Source organism: Sander lucioperca, chromosome 1, assembly GCF_008315115.2.
Source record: "Sander lucioperca isolate FBNREF2018 chromosome 1, SLUC_FBN_1.2, whole genome shotgun sequence".
NCBI lineage: Eukaryota > Metazoa > Chordata > Actinopteri > Perciformes > Percidae > Sander > Sander lucioperca.
In genome coordinates this window covers 53,493,529-53,513,902 of record NC_050173.1, presented here as the reverse complement: position 1 = coordinate 53,513,902, position 20,374 = coordinate 53,493,529, and the positions used below count along the sequence as shown (strand labels likewise).

The following is a 20,374-nucleotide window of genomic DNA, read 5'->3' as shown; positions in this document are numbered from 1 at the left end:
TTTGCTACCCTACCCAACACTGATCATTTGTGTTTGTGTGTGTGTGTGTGTGTGTGTGTGTGTGTGTGTGTGTGTGTGGTCCCCATCTAATGTGGCCACTGCATGCTCTGCAGCCATGGCAGCAAGTGACTTGGATCCAAAGTCCAACATCACATGACGGCAAGACTTCAGGAAGTGTCTTTTGAACTTGTGACAAGTGAATATCCCTGTGTTGAAAAGGTAGAAACATACCGTTTGGTCCTCTGTGCTTCTCTTATTTTTACTCTCACTTCTTTCTCTTTACTTTTTTAATCTTCTTGGTTTTTTTGTAGCACTCTGCTTCCCCCTGTACTCTTTCCTTGTATTTAGTTTTATTTTACTTTCTCAGAAGTCTGTGTGTGTGTTAATCATCATTGCTTCTCTCAGTTTGTTGTCCTTAATCTTTCTGTCCCAGTCTGATCTTTGTAACATGATGTATCTGGAAAGATAGAAAGTTTTTTGTTTTTCTGTCCCTCATGAAGAGACTTTGAGTGTGATCTTATCTGCGTGTGTTTCATATTGTGTGTGCATGTGCAGTATATTAACTGTTAATGTTTGTACTATGTACATCTCTGTGTGTATGAATGTGTGTGCATGTTGGTGTGTGTTTCAGACATGGAGATGAGCTTTGTGTTGCTGTGCGTGATGCTGGTAGCCAGTGTGACACCTGTGTCTGCTGCAGCACAGGTAAGTTTAATTGCAATTTTCATTTTGAACGTCTATTAATTATTGTTAGGAAAACACAATATTTTATTTCCTTTTTAAAGTGCCCACATTATGCTCATTTTCAGGTTGATAATTGTATTTTGAGGTTGTACCAGAATAGGTATACATGGTTTAATTTTCAAAAAACACCATATTTTTGTTGTACTGCACATTGCTGCAGCTCCTCTTTTAACCCTGTGTGTTGAGCTCTCTGTTTTAGCTACAGAGTGAGGCATCACACTTCTATCCCATCTTTGTTGGGAGTTGCACATGCGCAGTAGCTAGGTAAGGACTACTAGCTAGAAGCTAGTGCTGCTAGTGGTTAGCTGTTAGCCACCTCGTTCTCAATGGCAAAACACTGCTACAACACACACAAGTTCACCCTAATCTACAAAAGAAATTGTATAGAACTACTTACATGTCCCTCGTCTGCAGGTATTCCACACAAAGTTGGAATTGCGCCCTGATGTGGTATTAGCTAAAGTTGTTAGCACGCACCAAATGTTTCAGCCAATGACGTAGATGGCCCTGCCGATTTTGACCAGCTCACCCGGAGACTGAAGGCAGGATACATTCAGAAACCCGTATCTCACTCAAAACAGCATGGATGTTTTTTTTCCAAGTTTGTATGCATGTGGAAGCACCAGCGACACAAAATAACACCCCAAATCCCAGAAAAAGTGTTTTTTTTTTCATAATATGGGCACTTTAACATATTTATTGATGCCAACTCAGGTACACATAGACCTCAGGTACATATAGACATACAAACACATTTGAAACATAAACAGACAATACAAAAAACGTGGATAAAATGAATCCCCATGGCAAGGCATTTTGGCAAGAGTATTATAAAAGATAGTATATTTTTCAAAGGTTACATTTCTTTTTTAGCTTTATGGATCTGTAATTAATCATTAGAACTAAAACCTATTTTTAAATTACCTTGAGACAAGTACGGTTTGCTTGCTAATTCCAATTACTTACTGTTCGCTCACAACAAAGGTGATGGTGTGGATAAAATCCTGATACACCATTTATTTGGTACTATTGCTTATCTTTCAGACACACTTACAAATAAATAATGTCAAAGTCCTTCATTCAAGTTAAAAACTCAAGTATAATTGATTCTATTGCTCCATAAAACCATAGATAAGGTATCTAAAATTTCAAAATAAACCAAAACATTAGAGCACGTAGTTGAGACCTGACTAATTAAATAGTAATTGAATGTTGTATGTGGTCAGATATTACACTGCAAGCGCATAGTGTCAAAAACTATGCTTCCCCAAGCAGCGACACCTGTTTCTGGTTTTAAAAAGGGCTCCTACACCACCTGGTGCTCGGATATATAAATAGATAAATCTATAAATAAATTACAGATGCACTGTGGTTTTGTCCACACCATCTGTTGCTTGTTAACAATTAAGTTTATGCTTGTTAGCAGTTATGTTTATTTAGTTTGGTTTGATATACTGTAGATATGATCATATAACAGTTGGCATACAGTATGTGTATATGTGTATTCTAGCCAGGTATCATAGAGAGCCTGCTATTGGCCACCAATGAGCGCCCCTGGCTCTGGGGGCTCTACGTCTTCACTGTTGGACTTCCTGTCATTCTCTTCATTAGCTTCATGTGGCCTGACAAGGTATGAGTATGCCTGTTTATGCACGTGTGTGTTTGTGTGTGTGTGTTTGTGTGTGTGTGTGTGTGTGTGTGTGTGTGTGTGTGTATTTGTGTTGGTTATTGTCTTGTCTTTGTCATTAGAACTATAAGAAATGTGATGTGTGAGTGTGGTTTGGTCCTCTAAACAAACAGGGCAGCTACAGTACAAGAAATCAAAGCGCGCGTGTGTGTGTGTGTGTGTGTGTGTGTGTGTGTGTGTGCGTGTGTAGAGGTTTGGGCCCGCCGATCAAGAGTATTACTATAAGAAGTCTGATGATGATCAACCAGATGATCCTGAGCTCTCAGAGCGGACAGAGGCTGTGGATATCAAAGGTAATGTTTTAGGTTTTAGGTGCTCCATGATTAGTTGTAGAACCCCAGGTTGTGGTAGTAATGGTATTAATGTCTTCTCTTCTCTGTGTAGGAAAGGCTGACAGAGCTGGGACAAGGAAAAGATAGTAACCAGAGGAAGTGTGACCTAGACCAGAAGGTGGGAGATTCAACAGATAATGTGTCATGTCATCATAACAACATGGAGGGTGTTAAAGCACCAGTATCGAGGACGAAAAGTATCTGACATCCACACATTAAACAAGATTAAATTTGTATGAGCAGGTGGATATTAAGTATTAGCTGGTTTCAAATTACCGTGTGCATAGTCTATATCCACAGTGTTCTACTTCCGGGATTGCTCCGTTGCTGCCGGAAATTCCCCCGGAGGTCACTCTTTTCGGCCGGATGTCCGTTACCTTCCGCTTTCTTTGTGTTGTAATTTTAAACTCCGGTGGATTTAGGAGGACTATGGTTAACTGCAGACAGCTAGCTAGACTATCTGTCCAATCTGACTTCTCTACGCATGTGTGCATATGGTTGAGGTTAGACATTGAATTTGTTATAGTTAGGGTCAGGATAGCCCATTGATCAGGGTACAAGAACTGAACAAATTGGGTTTCTGGTACAGATTGAGTAGTAACAGTTTAGTTTAGTTGGTTGCAATCTGCAACCTCACCACTAGATGCCACTAAATCTTACACACTGCTCACTGCCACTGACAGGATATGGCCACATGTAGCTTATGGCAGCCAGGAGCTGTGAGTTAAGCTGATGAACACATTATTGACAGAAGATCGGAAAACAGGTTTCAGGTGAAAACATTAACCTGACTACAGCAATGTCGGTAATACTGGCCTAGATGTTGAGACTTAATCTGTTAAATAGCTCTGCTTTTTATATAAACCCGTTATTTACAAAGTCCACTCTTGTCCGTGAACTAACGAAAACTAATCATGTACGTTTGTGTTTGTCTGTGCATTTGCATAGGGTCATTGATCAGTGCAATGAAAAGCACCACCAACACACAAGAGGATGCTGGGCAATCAGTTCGTTGGCCAGTCGTATTGATGAATGGATACAACTACACAGTGTGAACTCAATAATGTCTGAGGAGTGACCCATAGTCAAAAAAATACAAAATATGTTCTACCTCTGCCTCTAAGAACATTTGGAGCTGGAATGAAGGATTTGGACTCCTCCACTTGTCTTATTGTAGAAAATCAGAGGTTGAATAACACACAACGTTGTTTGGTCATCTCAGGTCTGTCATGTGGTTGTGTATGAAACTAGTGTCAACACCTAGTAGGCAGAAATATTAACCTCAGTCATTTATGGCTAATAAAAACCTCACTTTGAAACAAACTGGTTTTGTTATTTGGTAACACTTTACAATACGGTACACAAAAATGTGAGTAGTTTCTAAGGAAAGAGTGAGGAATGAATCAGGAATGACCTAACAATTAATGCATCGTTAATGTGTAATTCCTTAATATCTGTGATTCGAATGCTATATAGTAGTGATGTCCAAAAGAAGCTTCATGAACTATTTAGTTGTATTTGTTGACCCAACTCAATGGCACTCTTGGTTAATGATTAGTTCATAAATACTTGTGTATGGTTCATACTGAACACTTTCTTCATAATGCCGACTTTACACCGAATGACTTCACAAGCGTTTCCACTGTCGCAGACACATTTCTGATATCGCAATGAAATCGTGGGAGTCTTGCTAGAGTTGGGGCGCACTCCCGTTTTCCCAATTATTTGGTGTAAGGTGGTCATAAAACTCAGTTCAAGCTGTCTTAAGCCAGACTTTTTAGTTTTAAGTCTTGGTAGTAAAATCTTATAATGACTATATGACTAAAACCTTTAGAGGTGACATGGTTGCCCTTAGGTGTGAGAAATCTTTTGAGAGTGATCTAGTGTGTGATAGGCATTAGTCACTTTTGATTAACTCTGAACCAGCCCCTGTGCGGAACTGAACTACTACTACTAACTAACCACCCCATTAATTAATTAAACATTAGTAACTGTTACCGATGTAATGTAATACATACAGTAATACTACACAAAATGTCTAGGCATGTTTTAATGACTTAATAGCCAAAAAGATATTAAAGCCTTTTATTATATGGCTTGGTTGAATTCTCGATTCTGATTGGTCAATCACGGCATTCTGCGGTCTACTAATTCTGTATAACAGACTGTTGTAAAGCATAATAGACTGTTGCCATGCATAGGAGAGCGTTGCCATGGACGCAGTTCTGATCACTCTGGATCCATCAATCCGAGAATTTATCAGATGTGACAAAAAGTGGGAAAACGTGGAGCAAGATCCTGTCCATAGTTACATTGTAAAATGTGTTTACAGGTGTGTCAACTACAGCAGTTTGGCAAAAAGAAAACAAGATGAATGAGGACAGAAATGTCAACATAAATATTCCCAAAGAAGTCCCATTCACTTTGTCTCACTTCAACGGAAATTTTCAGTTTAATGTGATTTATAATACATAACGCTAAGTACTCTACAGAGGTTACATTGCTATGGATGCTGTGTTCCAACCGTAGAGACGGAACAGACTATTTTCTTTAGGAGAAGCAATACAATAAAAAAAACAAAAACAATACAATCCTTTTTAAATTAATATTTTATGTCAAATTATTGATTTATTTGGTAAGTAGCTGTGTAATAAGCGAAATAATGTAGAGTGTGCCGGTCATTATAGCGAATACAACCCCTTCAGGCTGATCTCTACATTATCCCTTACTGAGGAGAGACTGAGAGACTGAGGGGAAATGACACAAAGTTTAATCTAAAGTTTAGTTTAATTATAAAACCATAAAAGATTCTGGGCTTTTGAAAAACATTCGGGCCTGGTGCCCCAGAAGCCACCTCCTCACTGCGCCCCTGTGTACAACACAAATGTAAATTCAATACAGTTCTATCCAAATAATTTCACACATATTGCTGATTTCCAAACATTGTAGAAGGAGATTTAACAAGGGTTAAACATATGACATCAGTCAACAGCACAATAACAATTCTCGCACACTAATTAGGCAATCTCTTTGTCAATCAAATTTAACTTCTGACATCAACATTATCAAATTAATCACAGTTCAGGACATGCACACCCTCTATACTTCAGTACAAAACTTCAGTGTAGAATTCTTCATTTTCTGCTTGTAGTCCGCATCAAACTTTTCATCCTGCGCCACGGTGAAATGGTTCCTCCAGTCACCAACCTTCCCTGCAGAACCACAGAAAATCAGACGGGTGTTTCAGCTAAAGGTGGAGTCATGTCACATGTATTGTGTATCACTATTCACTGTACCTTTCCTTATGAAGGAAGACTTTTTGAAATCCATCAATGGAACTGTTGAAAGGTTGACCATGTTGTTCTTTTTCATAACATCAAACTGCACGCTGCCTGTAATTCTTTCCTTTGCTTCAGCTGAAGGAGACAAACCAAGAAAGCAGCAGAGTTTGTCTATTTCCCGCCCAGTATCCTGGAAGCACAATGGTCACATATTATCACCACAATATCATCAGCTACCACAGAGCTTTGGGAAAAGTAACCTGAAGAGGGAGATTCTAAATCATACATACATGCACGGACAACCCACACATTTTGTGTTGTGTGTTATACTCACTGTTGAGTAAAGATTAAAATACAATAATGGCAGATATAATAACAATGAAGAAGAAATTAGAACCTTTGGGTGAGACTGTCCTTACCTAAAAAAACGCTCCCAGAGGTAATTTGTTCAAGCAGCGATTGCGACCTACATTCACGTTTCTAGGGGCGACGCCTCTAGTGGCGGAAGTAATTAGGACGGGAGCAAAGCAGGAAGTAAGGTGACGAAATATAAAACAACAAACAAACACAGGACTTTTACCCGAGGAGCAGGGTTTGAGTCGTGTTTAAGACTAAAGTAAATGGCAATTTTTTTTAGTAACGTCCGATTTAAACTGAAACCACGATCTTTCCTAAACTTAACTGAGTCGCCTAGTTTTTTTGCCAAAACATAACCAAACTGCAATCATTTCACAACGTTAAAAACTGGGGGCGCTATTTTATGAAACGCTCGTGTGGGTCGTATTATAGCTGCTTCCACTCTTTGTGCTAAACTAACTGGCTGCTGGCCAGTCTTTTCAACGGACAGATTTGAGAGTGGTATCGATCTTCTCATCTAACGTTCACCGTCACATGCAGCCTTTTATTTTAGCACACTTAATTTACTTGAGACATGATAAGTCACGTGATTGTGTCATGACATTGATCTGTAAGCACTCAAACAGGCATAAAATATGCACGACAACACTGATGGATTCATGGTTAAAGTATTACTATTGCGCAACAATACGTTACAGACCCTGTCAGAAAACCCAGAAGTCAAGGAGAAGAGAAAAGAATGTGACAGAAAATGAAATAGTTTCCTCAGAAAAAGACCATGATTGTCTTAAGAAAGTAGGATATGATAAAATATGGTCATGTGTACATCATCTGACAACTCAATATAGAATATAAATCATGTAAGAAGAGCACATGCGATCTGATGGACCTATTTTCAAGTCTTTACCATGCACAATTTCGTACAACAGTAGTATTCTGTTTACAGATAAGCCGAGTGAAAAGAGTAATCAAACTTAAATAAGTGATAAAACAATGTTTCACGCAATTTTACTTTCAGAATTTACACTACTCCATTTTTGAAAAGTAACACACACAAAAACAACCCGCAAAAAAAACAAGTAAATTACCTCAATCAGATCTTCGTAGAACATGTAATGGAGTTTTGGATAACTCTGTTTCTTATCCCACCAGCCGTTCACATGGTCGTACCAGGATCCAAACGCCACTGAAGCAACAGAACAATGAATGATTGCACTTGAGGGGCAGCTTTATTACAGTATTTCATTTTAATACATACTCTTCCCCTCCATGAATCTCTGGAGGTAGCTGCTCCAGTCTCCAGGCTCTGGTTGGATTTTGGTCATGTGGTCGAAATGGAAATAAGACACCACGCTATCCTTTGCATTGAACCTGAAAATGGCAGGTTTGAAAGACAATTTTGGTCGTGTAACAAGGCAGGCCTGCTTGGTTCTTTCGGGGAATGGTTAACGATTTACAAAGAATATGTTTACGACATTTACTATCTAACTCAGGACCGAATGGAGAGGTTTTCTATGGACAAAGTACACATGGCGATACACTGGTAAGAGCAAATGACGTTTAACCATGTATCCAGCTAATTTAAATAACCCACGTTACTGTATTGTGTGAACAGTTGACTTAATTTTTGTCTTCCTGCTTCTTACAGTGCAGATGCTTTGCTGCTTGCTTCTGCCTCTGCTTGCATATTTGTGCTGATAATCTTGCTTTTCCTCTGAGAAAAACTATGCGCAGCGGCTCTTGGATACTTATAAATCACTGGACTATACATTTTTTGTAGACATAGTAGGCTATTGCCATATTTCAACATTTTTCTGCGTGAGCGTGGCCTACCAATAGCTTAAGCCTGTCCTACAGTGACTGGAAACGTGGTACTTAGCTAAAGTTAATTAGCAGCAAGATGCCTCCCTTCTCAATAGATGACTACTGCAAACTCCTTCAGAAGATTGCAGTTCTGGAAACCAAAATTCACCGGTTAGAAGTAAATGTGGAAGTGAACGGATCATGTGGGAATGACACCACTTTACCATGGACCCAAAACAATGGACAAAAGTATGCTAACACACTAATTAGCACCAACAAGACTACAAAGAAACAGGAGAGCTGTGGAATGGGTAATAAATCAACAAGTGGTAGTCCTCCCTGGAACATTATTGGTGCAAAGCCTAAGAGTAAATCTTTTTCCTGGGAAATGGAAGGACGACTAACGGGCAGGGCACAGCGCCCTGAGATTTGTGATATGAATGGCTGGCCTGCATTATCATCCAGGCAGAGTGCCTCTTCAACTCCTGTACTCAGTAGGACACAGCCGTGGACAGCTGCAAAAGGGGAAATTAGAAACAAAATGCCTCCCCAACAACCGATTATGCAAGTGGATAACAGATATGCTCCACTGTAGCAGGACCCTGTACCTCCATCTGATGACCTGGATTATGTCTCATCGTCACACAGCAGGGTAAGGACTGAGAGCAATTTAAAAAGTAAAAAGCTACAGGGAAAGCTAACGACTGGGTCTCAAACTCTGATTGTGGGTGACTCTGCTGTAAAAGATGTAAAAAGTAGTAAAAACACCAAAATACTCTGTTTTCACAAAGACATGGTGTCTGACTTGGCCCAAAGAATCCCGGATATCGTGACAGCACCCAACTGTGAAAAACATAATACTGCATATAGGGTCACATGATGTTGTAAAGCAAGAGTCTGAAGTGCTGAATCGTGACTTTATGGATCTGCTGAACACAGTCAGCTCTCTAAACGCGGAGGTGTTTATCAGTGGCCCTATACCGCCAGTCAGAAGAGGAGCTGAGAGATTCAGCAGACTGTTGGCACTGAACAAATGGCTTTCATCTGCATGTACCGTACATTCTCTGCGGTTCATTGACAATTTTAACATCTTCTGGGACCACAGACATCTTTTTAAAGCAGATGGACTTTTCCTTAACAAGCCAGGAGTAAAGCTGTTCACCTCTAGCCTACTTTACTTTATGCACCACACATCTGCTCCCTCGGCCAAGGACACGAGACAAGATGAATCAAAACAAGAGGAAGACACAACAAAGTGCGGCAGTGATCCACCACAACCCCCACCTGAACAAAGATTTGAGCATGGAAGACCACAGAGCGGAGACGAGAAATCTCAACCCCCCTTTTTACCCGTCCAACACTCCTCAAACCCCCTTACCAACACCGACGACTTTGAGGATCCATCGCTCTCCCAACTCATCCTTTCCCCTGTTTCCCCCTGCCACATGTTGGGGTTCACTGACCGGATGGAGCAGCTGGTAGATGCTGGAATCAAGTTTGTCCCACTTCCTTCTCCCATCATTCGCCCCCAGCATCAAACTGACCCCGTTTTGACTCAACCACTGAAAGTAAAACGCCAGGCACCTCTGCCCCCTCAATGACGGCAGCTAACTCCTCCCCAGACTGATAAGTATGCTTGTGTACAAAATGCAACAAGCTTTAACTGATATGTGCTGGGTCCAGGCTACACGCCTGTGGCACTCATGACTCTTTACAGAACAAGCCTGAGCCCTGTGTATTCAATTCTTCTTCAATCTATGTTGTGATAGGTAATAGAAAAAGAATGGTGAATCTGCTAAGTAAGAAAAAGGAGCACTTAATTGCCAACTTAGCAAATTTAGCATCCATTCCTCGTCAGCCACAGCCTGTCCAAAAAAACGAGACAGATAATTATTTTAACACACTAACACTAGCCTTACTAAACGTCAGGTCTTTGGCGGGTAAATCATTTTTAATCAATGATTTTATTAAGCACAATCTTGATTTCATGTTTTTAACTGAAACCTGGTTAGACCATAATAACAGTGATGCTGTTCTTATAGAGTCAGCTCCCCCTAACTTCAGTTTTATGAGTGAGAATAGAGCGAATAAGAAAGGAGGTGGAGTCGCTATTTTGTTTAATGACTCGTTCCAATGTACTCAAATATCTTATGGAAACTTTGCTTCTTTTGAATATGTGGCTCTTCAGCTAAGGTCCTCCCCTTGAGCTGTATTTCTAAATATCTACAGGCCACCTAAATACTGTGCATCCTTCTTTGACGACTTTACTGAACTGCTGTCTATAATCTGTATTAACTTTGACAGTGTAGTTATTGCTGGTGATTTCAACATTCATGTTGACAACCCCCAGGATAGAGGGACCAAAGAACTGTGTTGTATTTTTGAGAACTATGGACTGACTCAGCATGTGACGGAGCCCACACACAACAAGGGGCACACTCTGGACTTGATTATCTCGAAGGGTTTGAACATTTCCAAGGTTGTGGTGACTGATGCTGCTCTCTCTGATCATTCCTGTGTTTTTTTTAATGGCACTATCTCTGTGCACAAAAGTGTCCAAACTAAGTTAATAAGAAAACGGTATATCACTGACAACACCAGTGAAACATTCATTCAGCTTTTCTCCTCCACACCCACCCTCTCAGGGGTCTCAGTCACTGAGCTTGTAGACAATTTCAATTGTAAAATTACAAATGTTATTGATGCCATTGCTCCCACTAAAGTCAAAGCTGTCTCTGGTAAGAAAAGATCTCCATGGAGAAATGTCATACTGGTAAGAACAGAAAAAAGATGATTGATTGATTACGGTGGTACTTAGCTAAAGCTAATTAACAGCAAGTAAAAACCTGGAGGACATTATACAACATCTGAAAACCTCCTCCTGTTGCCTTGATATTCTACCAATGGGCCTTTTGTTTCGAATTGTTTGGCTACAGATCTTCTACAGATTGTAAACACGTCTCTTCTCTCAGGTATCTTCCCACAGGCCCTGAAAACTGCAGTCATTAAGCCACTCTTAAAAAAGAACAATCTAGACACGTCACTAATGAGCAACTATAGGCTGATATCAAACCTTCCATTTTTAAGTAAAATCATTGAAAAAACGGTTTCTCAACAACTCAACCTTTTCTTGTCACTAAATAACAGTTTTGATGCCGTCCAGTCGGGTTTTCGACCACACCACAGCACTGAGACAGCTCTTGTTAAAGTCTTTAATGACATCCACTTAAACACAGATAGTGGCAAAATTTCAGACTTAGTATTACTTGATCTCAGTGCTGGATTTGATACGGTCGACCATGACATATTACTAGATCAATTGGAAAACTGGGTTGGCATTTCTGGCTCAGTACTAAAGTGGTTTGAGTCTTATTTAAAGAATAGGGACTACTTTGTGTCTATAGGTAATTATACATCTGCGCATACAAATATGATGTGTGGAGTTCCCCAAGGCTCAGTTCTGGGGCCTCTTCTGTTTAACATCTACATGCTTCCACTGGCTCAAATTATGGAAAACAATAAAATAAGTTACCATAGTTATGTGGATGACACAAATTTATATAACCTTATCGCCAGGGGACTATAGTCCAATACAACAACTGACTAAGTGCATTGAACAAATTAACGACTGGATGTGCCAGAATTTTCTTAAATTAAATGAGGAAAAAACTGAGGTGGTTGTTTTTGGAGCAAAAGAGGAATGATTAAAAGTCAGCACTCAGCTTCAAACGACAATGTTAAAAACGACAGACAAAGCCAGAAATCTTGGTGTAGTCATGGACTCAGACCTGAATTTTAACAGCCACATTAAGACAATTACAAAGTCAGCCTATTACCACCTTAAAATATATCAAGGGTTAAAGGACTTATGTCTCAGCAGGATTTGGAAAAACTCCATGCTTTTATCTTCAGTAGACTTGACTACTGTAACGGCGTCTTTACAGATCTCCCTAAAAAATCAATCAGACAGTTGCTGCTGATTCAGAACGCTGCTGCTCGAGTCCTCACTAAGACCATGAAAGTGGATCACATCACTCCAGTACTGAAGTCTCTACACTGGCTTCCAGTGCCTCAAAGAATTGATTTCAAAATACTTTTGCTGGATTATAAATCACTAAACGGTTTAGGGCCAAAATACACTTCTGATCTGCTGCTACACTATGACCCACCCAGACCTCTCAGGTCGTCTGGGACAGATCTGCTTATATCTTATACATATATACATATACATATCTGGAACAACTCAACGCAGTAACTCTCAGTTCTTTTAAATCAAAGCTAAAGACCTATCTTTTTGATGTTGCCTTTCTTTAAATAACTGAATATACAGCATTGATGACACTGTATGACATTCTATAACTGCTCTTTAATGTTTAATTTCTTATACTGCACTGTAACTTTTATTTGCGTATTTTATCTCTCAGTTCTTTATTAGGGGTCCAAGCCCGAGTCTGTAAGAACGGGCAATAGCAAAGCTATGCCGTTCGTACAGCAAGGCTGTAGAACCCTATTGTTTTTCTACTGATTAATCATCATACATTATTTTTCTTCTCCGCCTAAAACTCCGACTACAGCCTAAACCGTACATGGTGGGGGGTTGGCATTTACAGGAATGGTCCAAAACTCTGCGAGGACCTCAGGCGCAAAAATAGACCCACTTCCACCACTAGGTGGCGCTATAGCAGAAAAAATGCGTTTGGCCCTATAACTCCGACACCGTACACCAGACATTCAAAAATCATACATCCACGCGTTCCCTGGATCCAACTGAATCATGTGATATAGGCAACGCCCATTTCCGCCTAAACTTAGATTTATCAAAAACCTACTTTTTCGAACTCCTCCTAGACCGTGCGACTGATCGGCACGAAATTTGGCAGGTAGCATCTCCAGATGGGCCTGACAAAAAGTTAATAGAAATAATTTTGATAGGATAAAAATTGCACATATTACGCACAAACAAATTTGTGTAGCTAACTATAACAACACCAACTTTGCCATATCTCGGCCAAAATAAATGCCATCAATGCCAAACTTTAGATTCTTGTTTACCATGACCCTCTGAAGGTCACTCACCCGTTTTACAAAAATTGGCCGCTAGGGGGCGCTACAAGTACAAAAACTTTATATCTCATGAACCGCTAATCAGATTTTTACAAAATTTGATGGGTACCATCTAGGGACACTCCTGAGGCCAACCCTAGAGTGGGGTACTGAGGGGTCAAAGTGGGCGTGGCCTATGGGACCCACGTCTAAATTTACTACTTACACTAATGTGAACAACTTTAAATTTACAGGATAGATAGACAATGGGTCATGGACCACACCTACCAAAAATTACACATGTGGACCACTAAGTGGCGCTATAATGTTTTTTTGCCTTTAACTCCCACATTATACATCGCACACAAAAAATCCTTACATCCACATGTTCCTTGAATGAAGCTGAATCACATGATGGCCACACCCATTTCCGCTTAAATTTTTTTTCGCAATATCGTGCAATGCACAAAACCAACTTTTTCGAACTCGTCCTAGGCCGTGCGACGGATCAGCATGAAACCTGGTACGTAGCATCTGCAGATAGACTTGACCAAAAGTTACCAAAGGAATTTTGCTACGTTAAAGTATGCGCATTTGACGACCAAACTAATTTTCCTAGCTAGCTACCACACACATATCATATCATATCTCGGTCAAATTAAATGTTATCAGCAAATAACTTTGGATGTTTGTTCACCATCCCACTACGATGCTCTGTACCAAATCTGGCAAAGATCGGCCTTTAGGGGGCGCTATAAGCAACCTTTATTTGTTTTGGCAAATAACTCAATGCATTTAAATGGGAAATTTGCAATTGCAATATCTCTGCCACAGTACATGCAATCAACACGAAGATGGTGAAGATCGGCCATTAGGGGGCGCTATAATCAACGTTAGACGAGTTTTGGCCCTTTTACTCAATGTTAATGGGATATTTGCAATGAAAATGTACCACAGACCTTGCAGCTATTTACTGATGTTTGCTTCTTACCGTTAGGTTTTGGTTTTTACTTTTGCGTGCTCCTTTGGTTTTTTACAATAAACAAACTTCTTAACCCACCTGACAAAGTTTCTACAACCTTCAGTGGACAAATGCAACTCTTTTCTCTCACTTTTTCAATCCAAAATCAACACCATTCATAGGCGCCGATGAAAATACTGAGCACCAACATGTGCCAGACTGCCAGTAGGCTACATTAATTTACAATTAAACATTGCAGTTGGTGCTATGTGGAGAGTCTGTCATAGTGTGATTGGTTATGTCGGTGGCATTGATTCTTAATTACCCACGAAGCTGTTCGCGGTAACGTGTTAGTTGAACTTTTCATCTCCAATCCCATCCGTATATCATTGTTAAAGGTAGTCTGTATATGCATGGAGGTGAACTGTTGACCGCTACGTTTGCAACGGCTACTACCGCAGACGTCGCGGCTCGCGCCTCTCGATATTTACCGACGTTTGCCTCCCCGCCGCCCGGCTTCGGGTTCCACTTTCGCGCGCTCCCCGGGGCGTCGGGGGCGACTGGCGTGGGTGGCTTGGGCCCCGTTATAACTGCTTGCAGTTCTAGTTTTATTTAAAATTTTATTCTTGTCTTTTATCTAGTGGTATTTTTGAACAGATAACGGACATATTTCTGAGAATTTCTCCAACGCGGGTGTGACATAGATTACAAACAGGATTTAGAGGAGGAAGAGATAGATAACGGACATATTTCTGAAATATTACCTCTCAAAAAAAACGGGTGTGACGATAGATTATCCATACAAGGACCACGTCTGTGAACTGGTCAGATTTAGTCTGTGAGCTAGGTCAATAAGAAAGACAACGTCTGTGAACTTCAAGAGACAGACTGTGAACTGTCCCGGATTTAGCAAGATTAAACTAAGCTTTGTAGCGACGGCTACATCGTAGTGAAAAGTAGAACTACTGCAATCTTGTAATGGGTAACGAAAACACCAAGTCACCTGAGCCAAAAGGACCTGTGGTCAGAGAAATGACGGAGAAATATGGACCGGCAGATAACGGACATATTTCTGATATTACCTCTCCAACATGGGTGTGACAATAGATTATCCATACAAGGACCACGTCCTGTGAACTGGTCAGATTTAGTCTGTGAACTAGGTCAATAAGAAAGACGTCTGTGAACTTGTCAGATATTTCTGTGAATTTATCAAGAGACAGACTGTGAACTGTCCCGGATTTAGCAAGGTGTACCGAGATTAAACTAAGCTCTATAGCGACGGCTACATTGTAGTGAAAGTAGAACTACTGCAATCTTGTAATGGGTAACGAAAACACCAAGTAACTGGCGCCAAAAGGACCTGTGGTCGGAGAAATGTTTGTTTTTTTTATCATTTTTACCTGCTCTTTAATGTTTTAATTTGTTTTTTTAATCGTTTTCTATCTGCTCTTTAATGATTTATGTAAAGCACTTTGAATTGCCCCGTTGCTGAAATGTGCTATACAAATAAAGCTGCCTTGCCTTGCCTTGCCTTAATTTACTATTGTGTGCTGTTTTCTTTTGTGGGGTGCAAATGTTCCACCAAATCAAATTCCCGAGACTATTTAGCGCCGCTCAAGACCATTGTGATTGGTTTTGTCATGGTTGTATGTTTCTGTATATGTTCTGTTTCCTGTATATGTTCTGTTTCCTTTTTTATTTTGAAGTATCTGGTTTTCTGTCTGGTCTGGTTTTACTTCCTAGCTTTCCTGTCTTATGTGTTTCACCTGTTGTGTCACCTGTCTCTTGTTTCCTCATTACCTAGTGTATTTAGTCTTTGTGTTTCCCTCGTCTGTTGTCGGGATCATTGTATTCTGTTGCTGTGTGTTAATTTTTGTGAAATAAATCCTCAAGCAACAAACTTCCGCCTGCTCTCTGCATTTGGTTCCTCCATTCCCTGCAACTTGTGACAGGTTCAAAGAAATTTAAACAATCCACAGTGTTTTTTTTTCTTTTTTTTTTCTCCTATCCAAAAATGTATGTGGGGTGCCAGACCATGCAAGACTGGAGAAACCTAAACCTGGTAAAGATCTGTAGTCAGTCCTATAATTCCTGTACATAAAATCCTGATCATAAAGCATGGTTCGTTCATCAAATTTGTTAAATTGTGAAGTGTGGGATGTGTCAAAAAACTGTTGTGTGGGCTGGAAATTGTCCTCCTATTGATACTGTACTTTAAAGGCATTTGTGACCTTGCAGTTTTGCTCCCAAAAGGACTTTGGCAGAAACTGGACTGGAAGATGAGTCCTAATGAGTCGAGGAAAGGTGGAGAGGTTATCCGCCATTTCTGTTCCTCTGAGCATGACTTGAGGAGGATCCAATCCTGTGCATTATTAAAACAGTTTACATGTCAGTGAATCCTACAGTACGGTAAAAGCTTGTGATGTCCAAATGAAGCTTCATGAACCATTTCCTTTATTTTCTGAGCCCACTAGATGACGCTCTCTGTTCAACAAAGGCTTGAAAGCACACTGAATTGCCATTCCTTAAAGGCTTTTTCTTTAAACAGAGTGCCATCTTGTTTGGTCAAAAAAATACACATAATTGTGAATCTTCATTAGCAAATACAATACAACACTTCAAACGTTTTGTACAATTATGACCAGATTTGTGAAAAAAAACAACGGGGGGGTGGGGCATGCCATGGATATAGTGACAGGCATGCCAAACACTTAAATATGCACTTCAATATTCAATGTAAAATACAGTGCTTTCGAGCCGGAGAGCGAAGTTAATTTTGCGGCGAAAACTAAATACGTTTTGGTGCCTAAACTTAACTGTCATCTCCACATTACGCTCACGTTTTCTGGTTAAACTCCTACCATGGCCCCTGAAAGGTCATCTGGCGGTGCCTATACACGGCTCACAGTCACCTATTGGTGGCTAAATTTTGTTCCCACCGGGGATAAAAATAATTTTGCAGAGGCAAAGAGGTAGACCAGAAAAGGGGAAATCCCACGCATCACACACTCCCTGGCACACAACCTTTACAAAACGCTACACTGACATGTAATTCAATGTTTAGTTTACCAATTTAAGCAAACAACTGAGAATTACCACCACAGCATAGAAGTGTTTGCATGTTTATGACATATGAAACATGGTATGCTAAATGTTGTATGTAATTGTTAATTCAACCTAGCTGCAGAGAAGGGATGGCGATCTCCAAGTTTGGCACCCTTTTATACAAAGGGATGGATGTCTGATCATGACACAGCAGGTCAATGATGTAGGAGAGCCAGGTGTTTCCTAAAAGAACAAGGAAGGAAGGAAAAAAACAAAGATAATACAATAATATAAACTGTGTAAAAATAAGATAAGTCTATATAGATAAAATGACATCATCCAAATCCCTAACTTCCATACACACACATCTCATCCAGAGCTACAGTTTAAAACACAGCACGTCCTGTTCCTGTGTGCGTACTGACCTGCTTTAGGGTAGGAATTAATAACTATATCATCTGGCCTGGCCTGGAAGTTTTGAACCTTTTCCCAGTTGTCTGTGTAATAGTGAGTCATGCAGACTCCGTGGAAATCAAACAGTTCTGGTCGAGGAATGACATCCATCTTTCAAAAGAGGAGAAGAAGAAAAAGAAAAGACAGAAAATATACAAAACATATGATCATTGTGTAATCAAACTGAAGTTAGATTCTTAGAAAATTACTTTTACAAATCATCGTAAAATAAAGGAGAGAAATGGCAGTCAGTGTGGTAATCCTAATTTTACTTCAGTAAAGGATCTAAATACTTCTTCCACCATTGACTATGAGTCTTACAAATGTTAACTCCATGTTGCATGTTGAGCAATTAACACTGTTAAAAAAAGTCTGTAGGAATACACTACCGGTCAAAAGTTTGGGGTCACTTAGAAATTTCCATTCCACTCAGACAGAATACCAGCTGAGATCAGTTGCATTGTTTTTTTAATCAGGGCAGCAGTTTTCAGATTACATTATGTGCTTACATCATTGCAGAAGGGTTCTCCAATGTTTTCTCAGTTAGCCTTTTAAAATGAAATCAGATTAGTTAACAGAATGTGCCTTTGGAACACTGGATGAATGGTTGCTGATAATGGGCAATGTAGATATTGCATTAAAGATCAGCCACTTCTTTCTACAGTCGAGAACCCTTTTGCAATTATGCAATGTAAACACATAATGTAATCTGAAAACTGCTGCCCTGATTAAAATAACAATGCAACTGATCTCAGCTGGTATTCTGTCTGTAATGGAGTGGAATGGAAATTTCTAAGTGACCCCAAACTTTTGACCGGTAGTGTACGTATAGCCTATACTGTGTTAATATGAAGACATTTTCTGTAATGATTTTTCACAGGTGTTTTTCCATATATTGAATTTTTTTTTGGATTAACAGAAATGTCCATTAAAGGTACAGAGGATGTACTTTAAATTTAGAGAATTTTCCGTATTTGGATTGACCCTTGTGTTGTCTTCCCTTTGACCATGAACTTATCTTCCCGGGTCAAAATTGAAAATTAAATAAAAACAACTTAAAGAACGGGTCAAATTTGACCTGAGGACAACAGGAGGGTTAACAGTAGTGTCTGTAAACTTAACGGAAAAGGTACTGGTAATTTTCTGCCAGGACATTATCTGTTTGTTGTTTTTACAGATTTCTTTCTTACAGTGAAGTATTGCGCCCCACTGAAAAGTAAAAGCATATTTTCTAAAACAGAAATACAATTAACTGGAGACATACCTTGTCCGTATTACTGATGTCTTCCGACTGCTCTTTCCTGGTTGTGTTTTCCTTTTCTTCCAAGTGTGTTTATACCAGTGTGTTAATAGTAAATATTTAACCTTATCCAGCAAACCTGTCTTGGACCTGGGTCATGGCCAACAAGTCCACAAGACCAGACCCGTAATTTTGTTAATTAAATTAAAGTTAATTTGTGGGCGGGTATTTGATTTCTGTGAGCAGGCCCAATGTAAACAGCAATTTGCCTATAAGTGCATCCTCCCTAACACAATACCACAGTGTGAAAAAACTCCACTACAAGTAAAAGTCCTGCATTCAAACCTAAAAGTAAGTAAAAGTATGTTCAGTAATTATCAGCAAAATCTATTTGAAGTAGAAGTTATGTATTATACTCATGATGCAGTTTTCCCTGTCAGTTTTTTTTATTATATATGATGTTTTTTTAACCCATGTGTTTGACCCAAATTTGACCCGTTTTCAAAGTTTTTCATATCAGAAATATGGGTTTCTTTCAACCAAATTGCCCAAACATATCATGGATGCATGGATGTACGTTGTATGGAACCCATACAACATTCTTCGCAGTTAACCCTCTGAGACCTAAAGGATTTTTGACAACCTCTGGACTGTCTGGTTTTATTTTCTAAAAAAGCTCGTAAAACATTAACCCTGTTGTCTACAGTCAATCTATGAACATCATTTTTTTCAGGAAAAACTGGGCTATTCGAATATATGTGCTGAAGTGAGGTCACTTGAATGTTAAACCAGGTTGTAGGACCTTAACATTAATGATTAATTCCCTTGAATGATGGGTGTTTTATTCAATTTTATAGCACTTGAAAAAAAAAAAAAAGTTTTAAAACAGTGCCCTGACTAAACTTTGACATAAACCAGTCTGTGATCCACTCAACATCCTCTGATCTGAACTATTAGTCAAAATAATTCATAATTTCTGCTTTTTTTAAACTCGAAAATTAAGGATAAAATGTCATTTAAAGGACAATTCCGGCGCAAAATGAACCTAGGGGTTAATAACATATATGTACCGAGTCAAACGTTCTCTGGGATATGTTTTCATGCTAATCGACTGCGTCTCTAGCTTTTAACAAGCTACCGCAAAACAGGTGGTTACCGCTAACGCTAGCTTTCAGGGCACTTGGTAAATCACTATTTTCTACCACTGACAAGGCTGAAATTAGCACCACACTTAAATGGTACCATAATGAGGTACAGTATGCTTACTGTAAATGAGCAGTAGTTTACAGGCGAAGCTGCTGCCGGTATATTACTGTACATTTACAGTGAAAAGTTTTACAGTGTAGTTTAATCTACAGCAATGCATCATATTCTAAAGGATCATCATATGTTTGTAGTGTCGCTGTCCTGTGAGAACCACGTATC

The 20,374-nt window shown here is 39.6% G+C and overlaps 2 protein-coding genes across 2 annotated transcripts; one reads left to right on the top strand and one right to left on the bottom strand.

Annotated features, from left to right (window-relative positions):
• The first annotated feature begins 99 nt into the window (after nt 1–99).
• LOC116036461 (calnexin-like) lies at nt 100–4,086 on the top strand. Its single transcript, XM_031279983.2, has 6 exons — nt 100–219; nt 632–705; nt 2,255–2,374; nt 2,622–2,724; nt 2,816–2,881; nt 3,712–4,086. The coding sequence occupies exons 2-5, from the start codon at nt 634–636 to the stop codon at nt 2,848–2,850; spliced, it is 330 nt and encodes a 109-aa protein (XP_031135843.1). The 5' UTR covers nt 100–219; nt 632–633; the 3' UTR covers nt 2,851–2,881; nt 3,712–4,086.
• Nucleotides 4,087–5,792: 1,706 nt separating this feature from the next.
• LOC116036466 (cytosolic sulfotransferase 3-like) lies at nt 5,793–19,029 on the bottom strand. The gene is made up of 8 exons (XM_031279992.2): nt 18,974–19,029; nt 17,682–17,820; nt 17,389–17,499; nt 16,420–16,573; nt 7,660–7,772; nt 7,490–7,587; nt 6,060–6,234; nt 5,793–5,975 (listed from the first exon to the last, which is right to left on the bottom strand). Exons 2-8 carry the CDS (start codon nt 17,818–17,820, stop codon nt 5,863–5,865), a joined length of 903 nt encoding a protein of 300 aa, XP_031135852.1. The 5' UTR covers nt 18,974–19,029; the 3' UTR covers nt 5,793–5,862.
• Nucleotides 19,030–20,374: the final 1,345 nt, after the last annotated feature.

Excerpts from the sequence above, each read along its gene's own strand:
- LOC116036461 (XM_031279983.2), top strand. The coding sequence starts at position 634 with ATGGAGATGAGCTTTGTGTTGCTGTGCGTGATGCTGGTAGCCAGTGTG. Across the intron at positions 706-2,254 it reads CTGTGTCTGCTGCAGCACAG|CCAGGTATCATAGAGAGCCT; the intron begins GTAAGTTTAATT and ends TGTGTATTCTAG. Across the intron at positions 2,725-2,815 it reads AGAGGCTGTGGATATCAAAG|GAAAGGCTGACAGAGCTGGG; the intron begins GTAATGTTTTAG and ends TTCTCTGTGTAG.
- LOC116036466 (XM_031279992.2), bottom strand. The coding sequence starts at position 17,820 with ATGGATGTCATTCCTCGACCAGAACTGTTTGATTTCCACGGAGTCTGC. Across the intron at positions 17,500-17,681 it reads TAATTCCTACCCTAAAGCAG|GAAACACCTGGCTCTCCTAC; the intron begins GTCAGTACGCAC and ends TTGTTCTTTTAG. Across the intron at positions 16,574-17,388 it reads CATCCCTTCTCTGCAGCTAG|GATTGGATCCTCCTCAAGTC; the intron begins GTTGAATTAACA and ends AATAATGCACAG.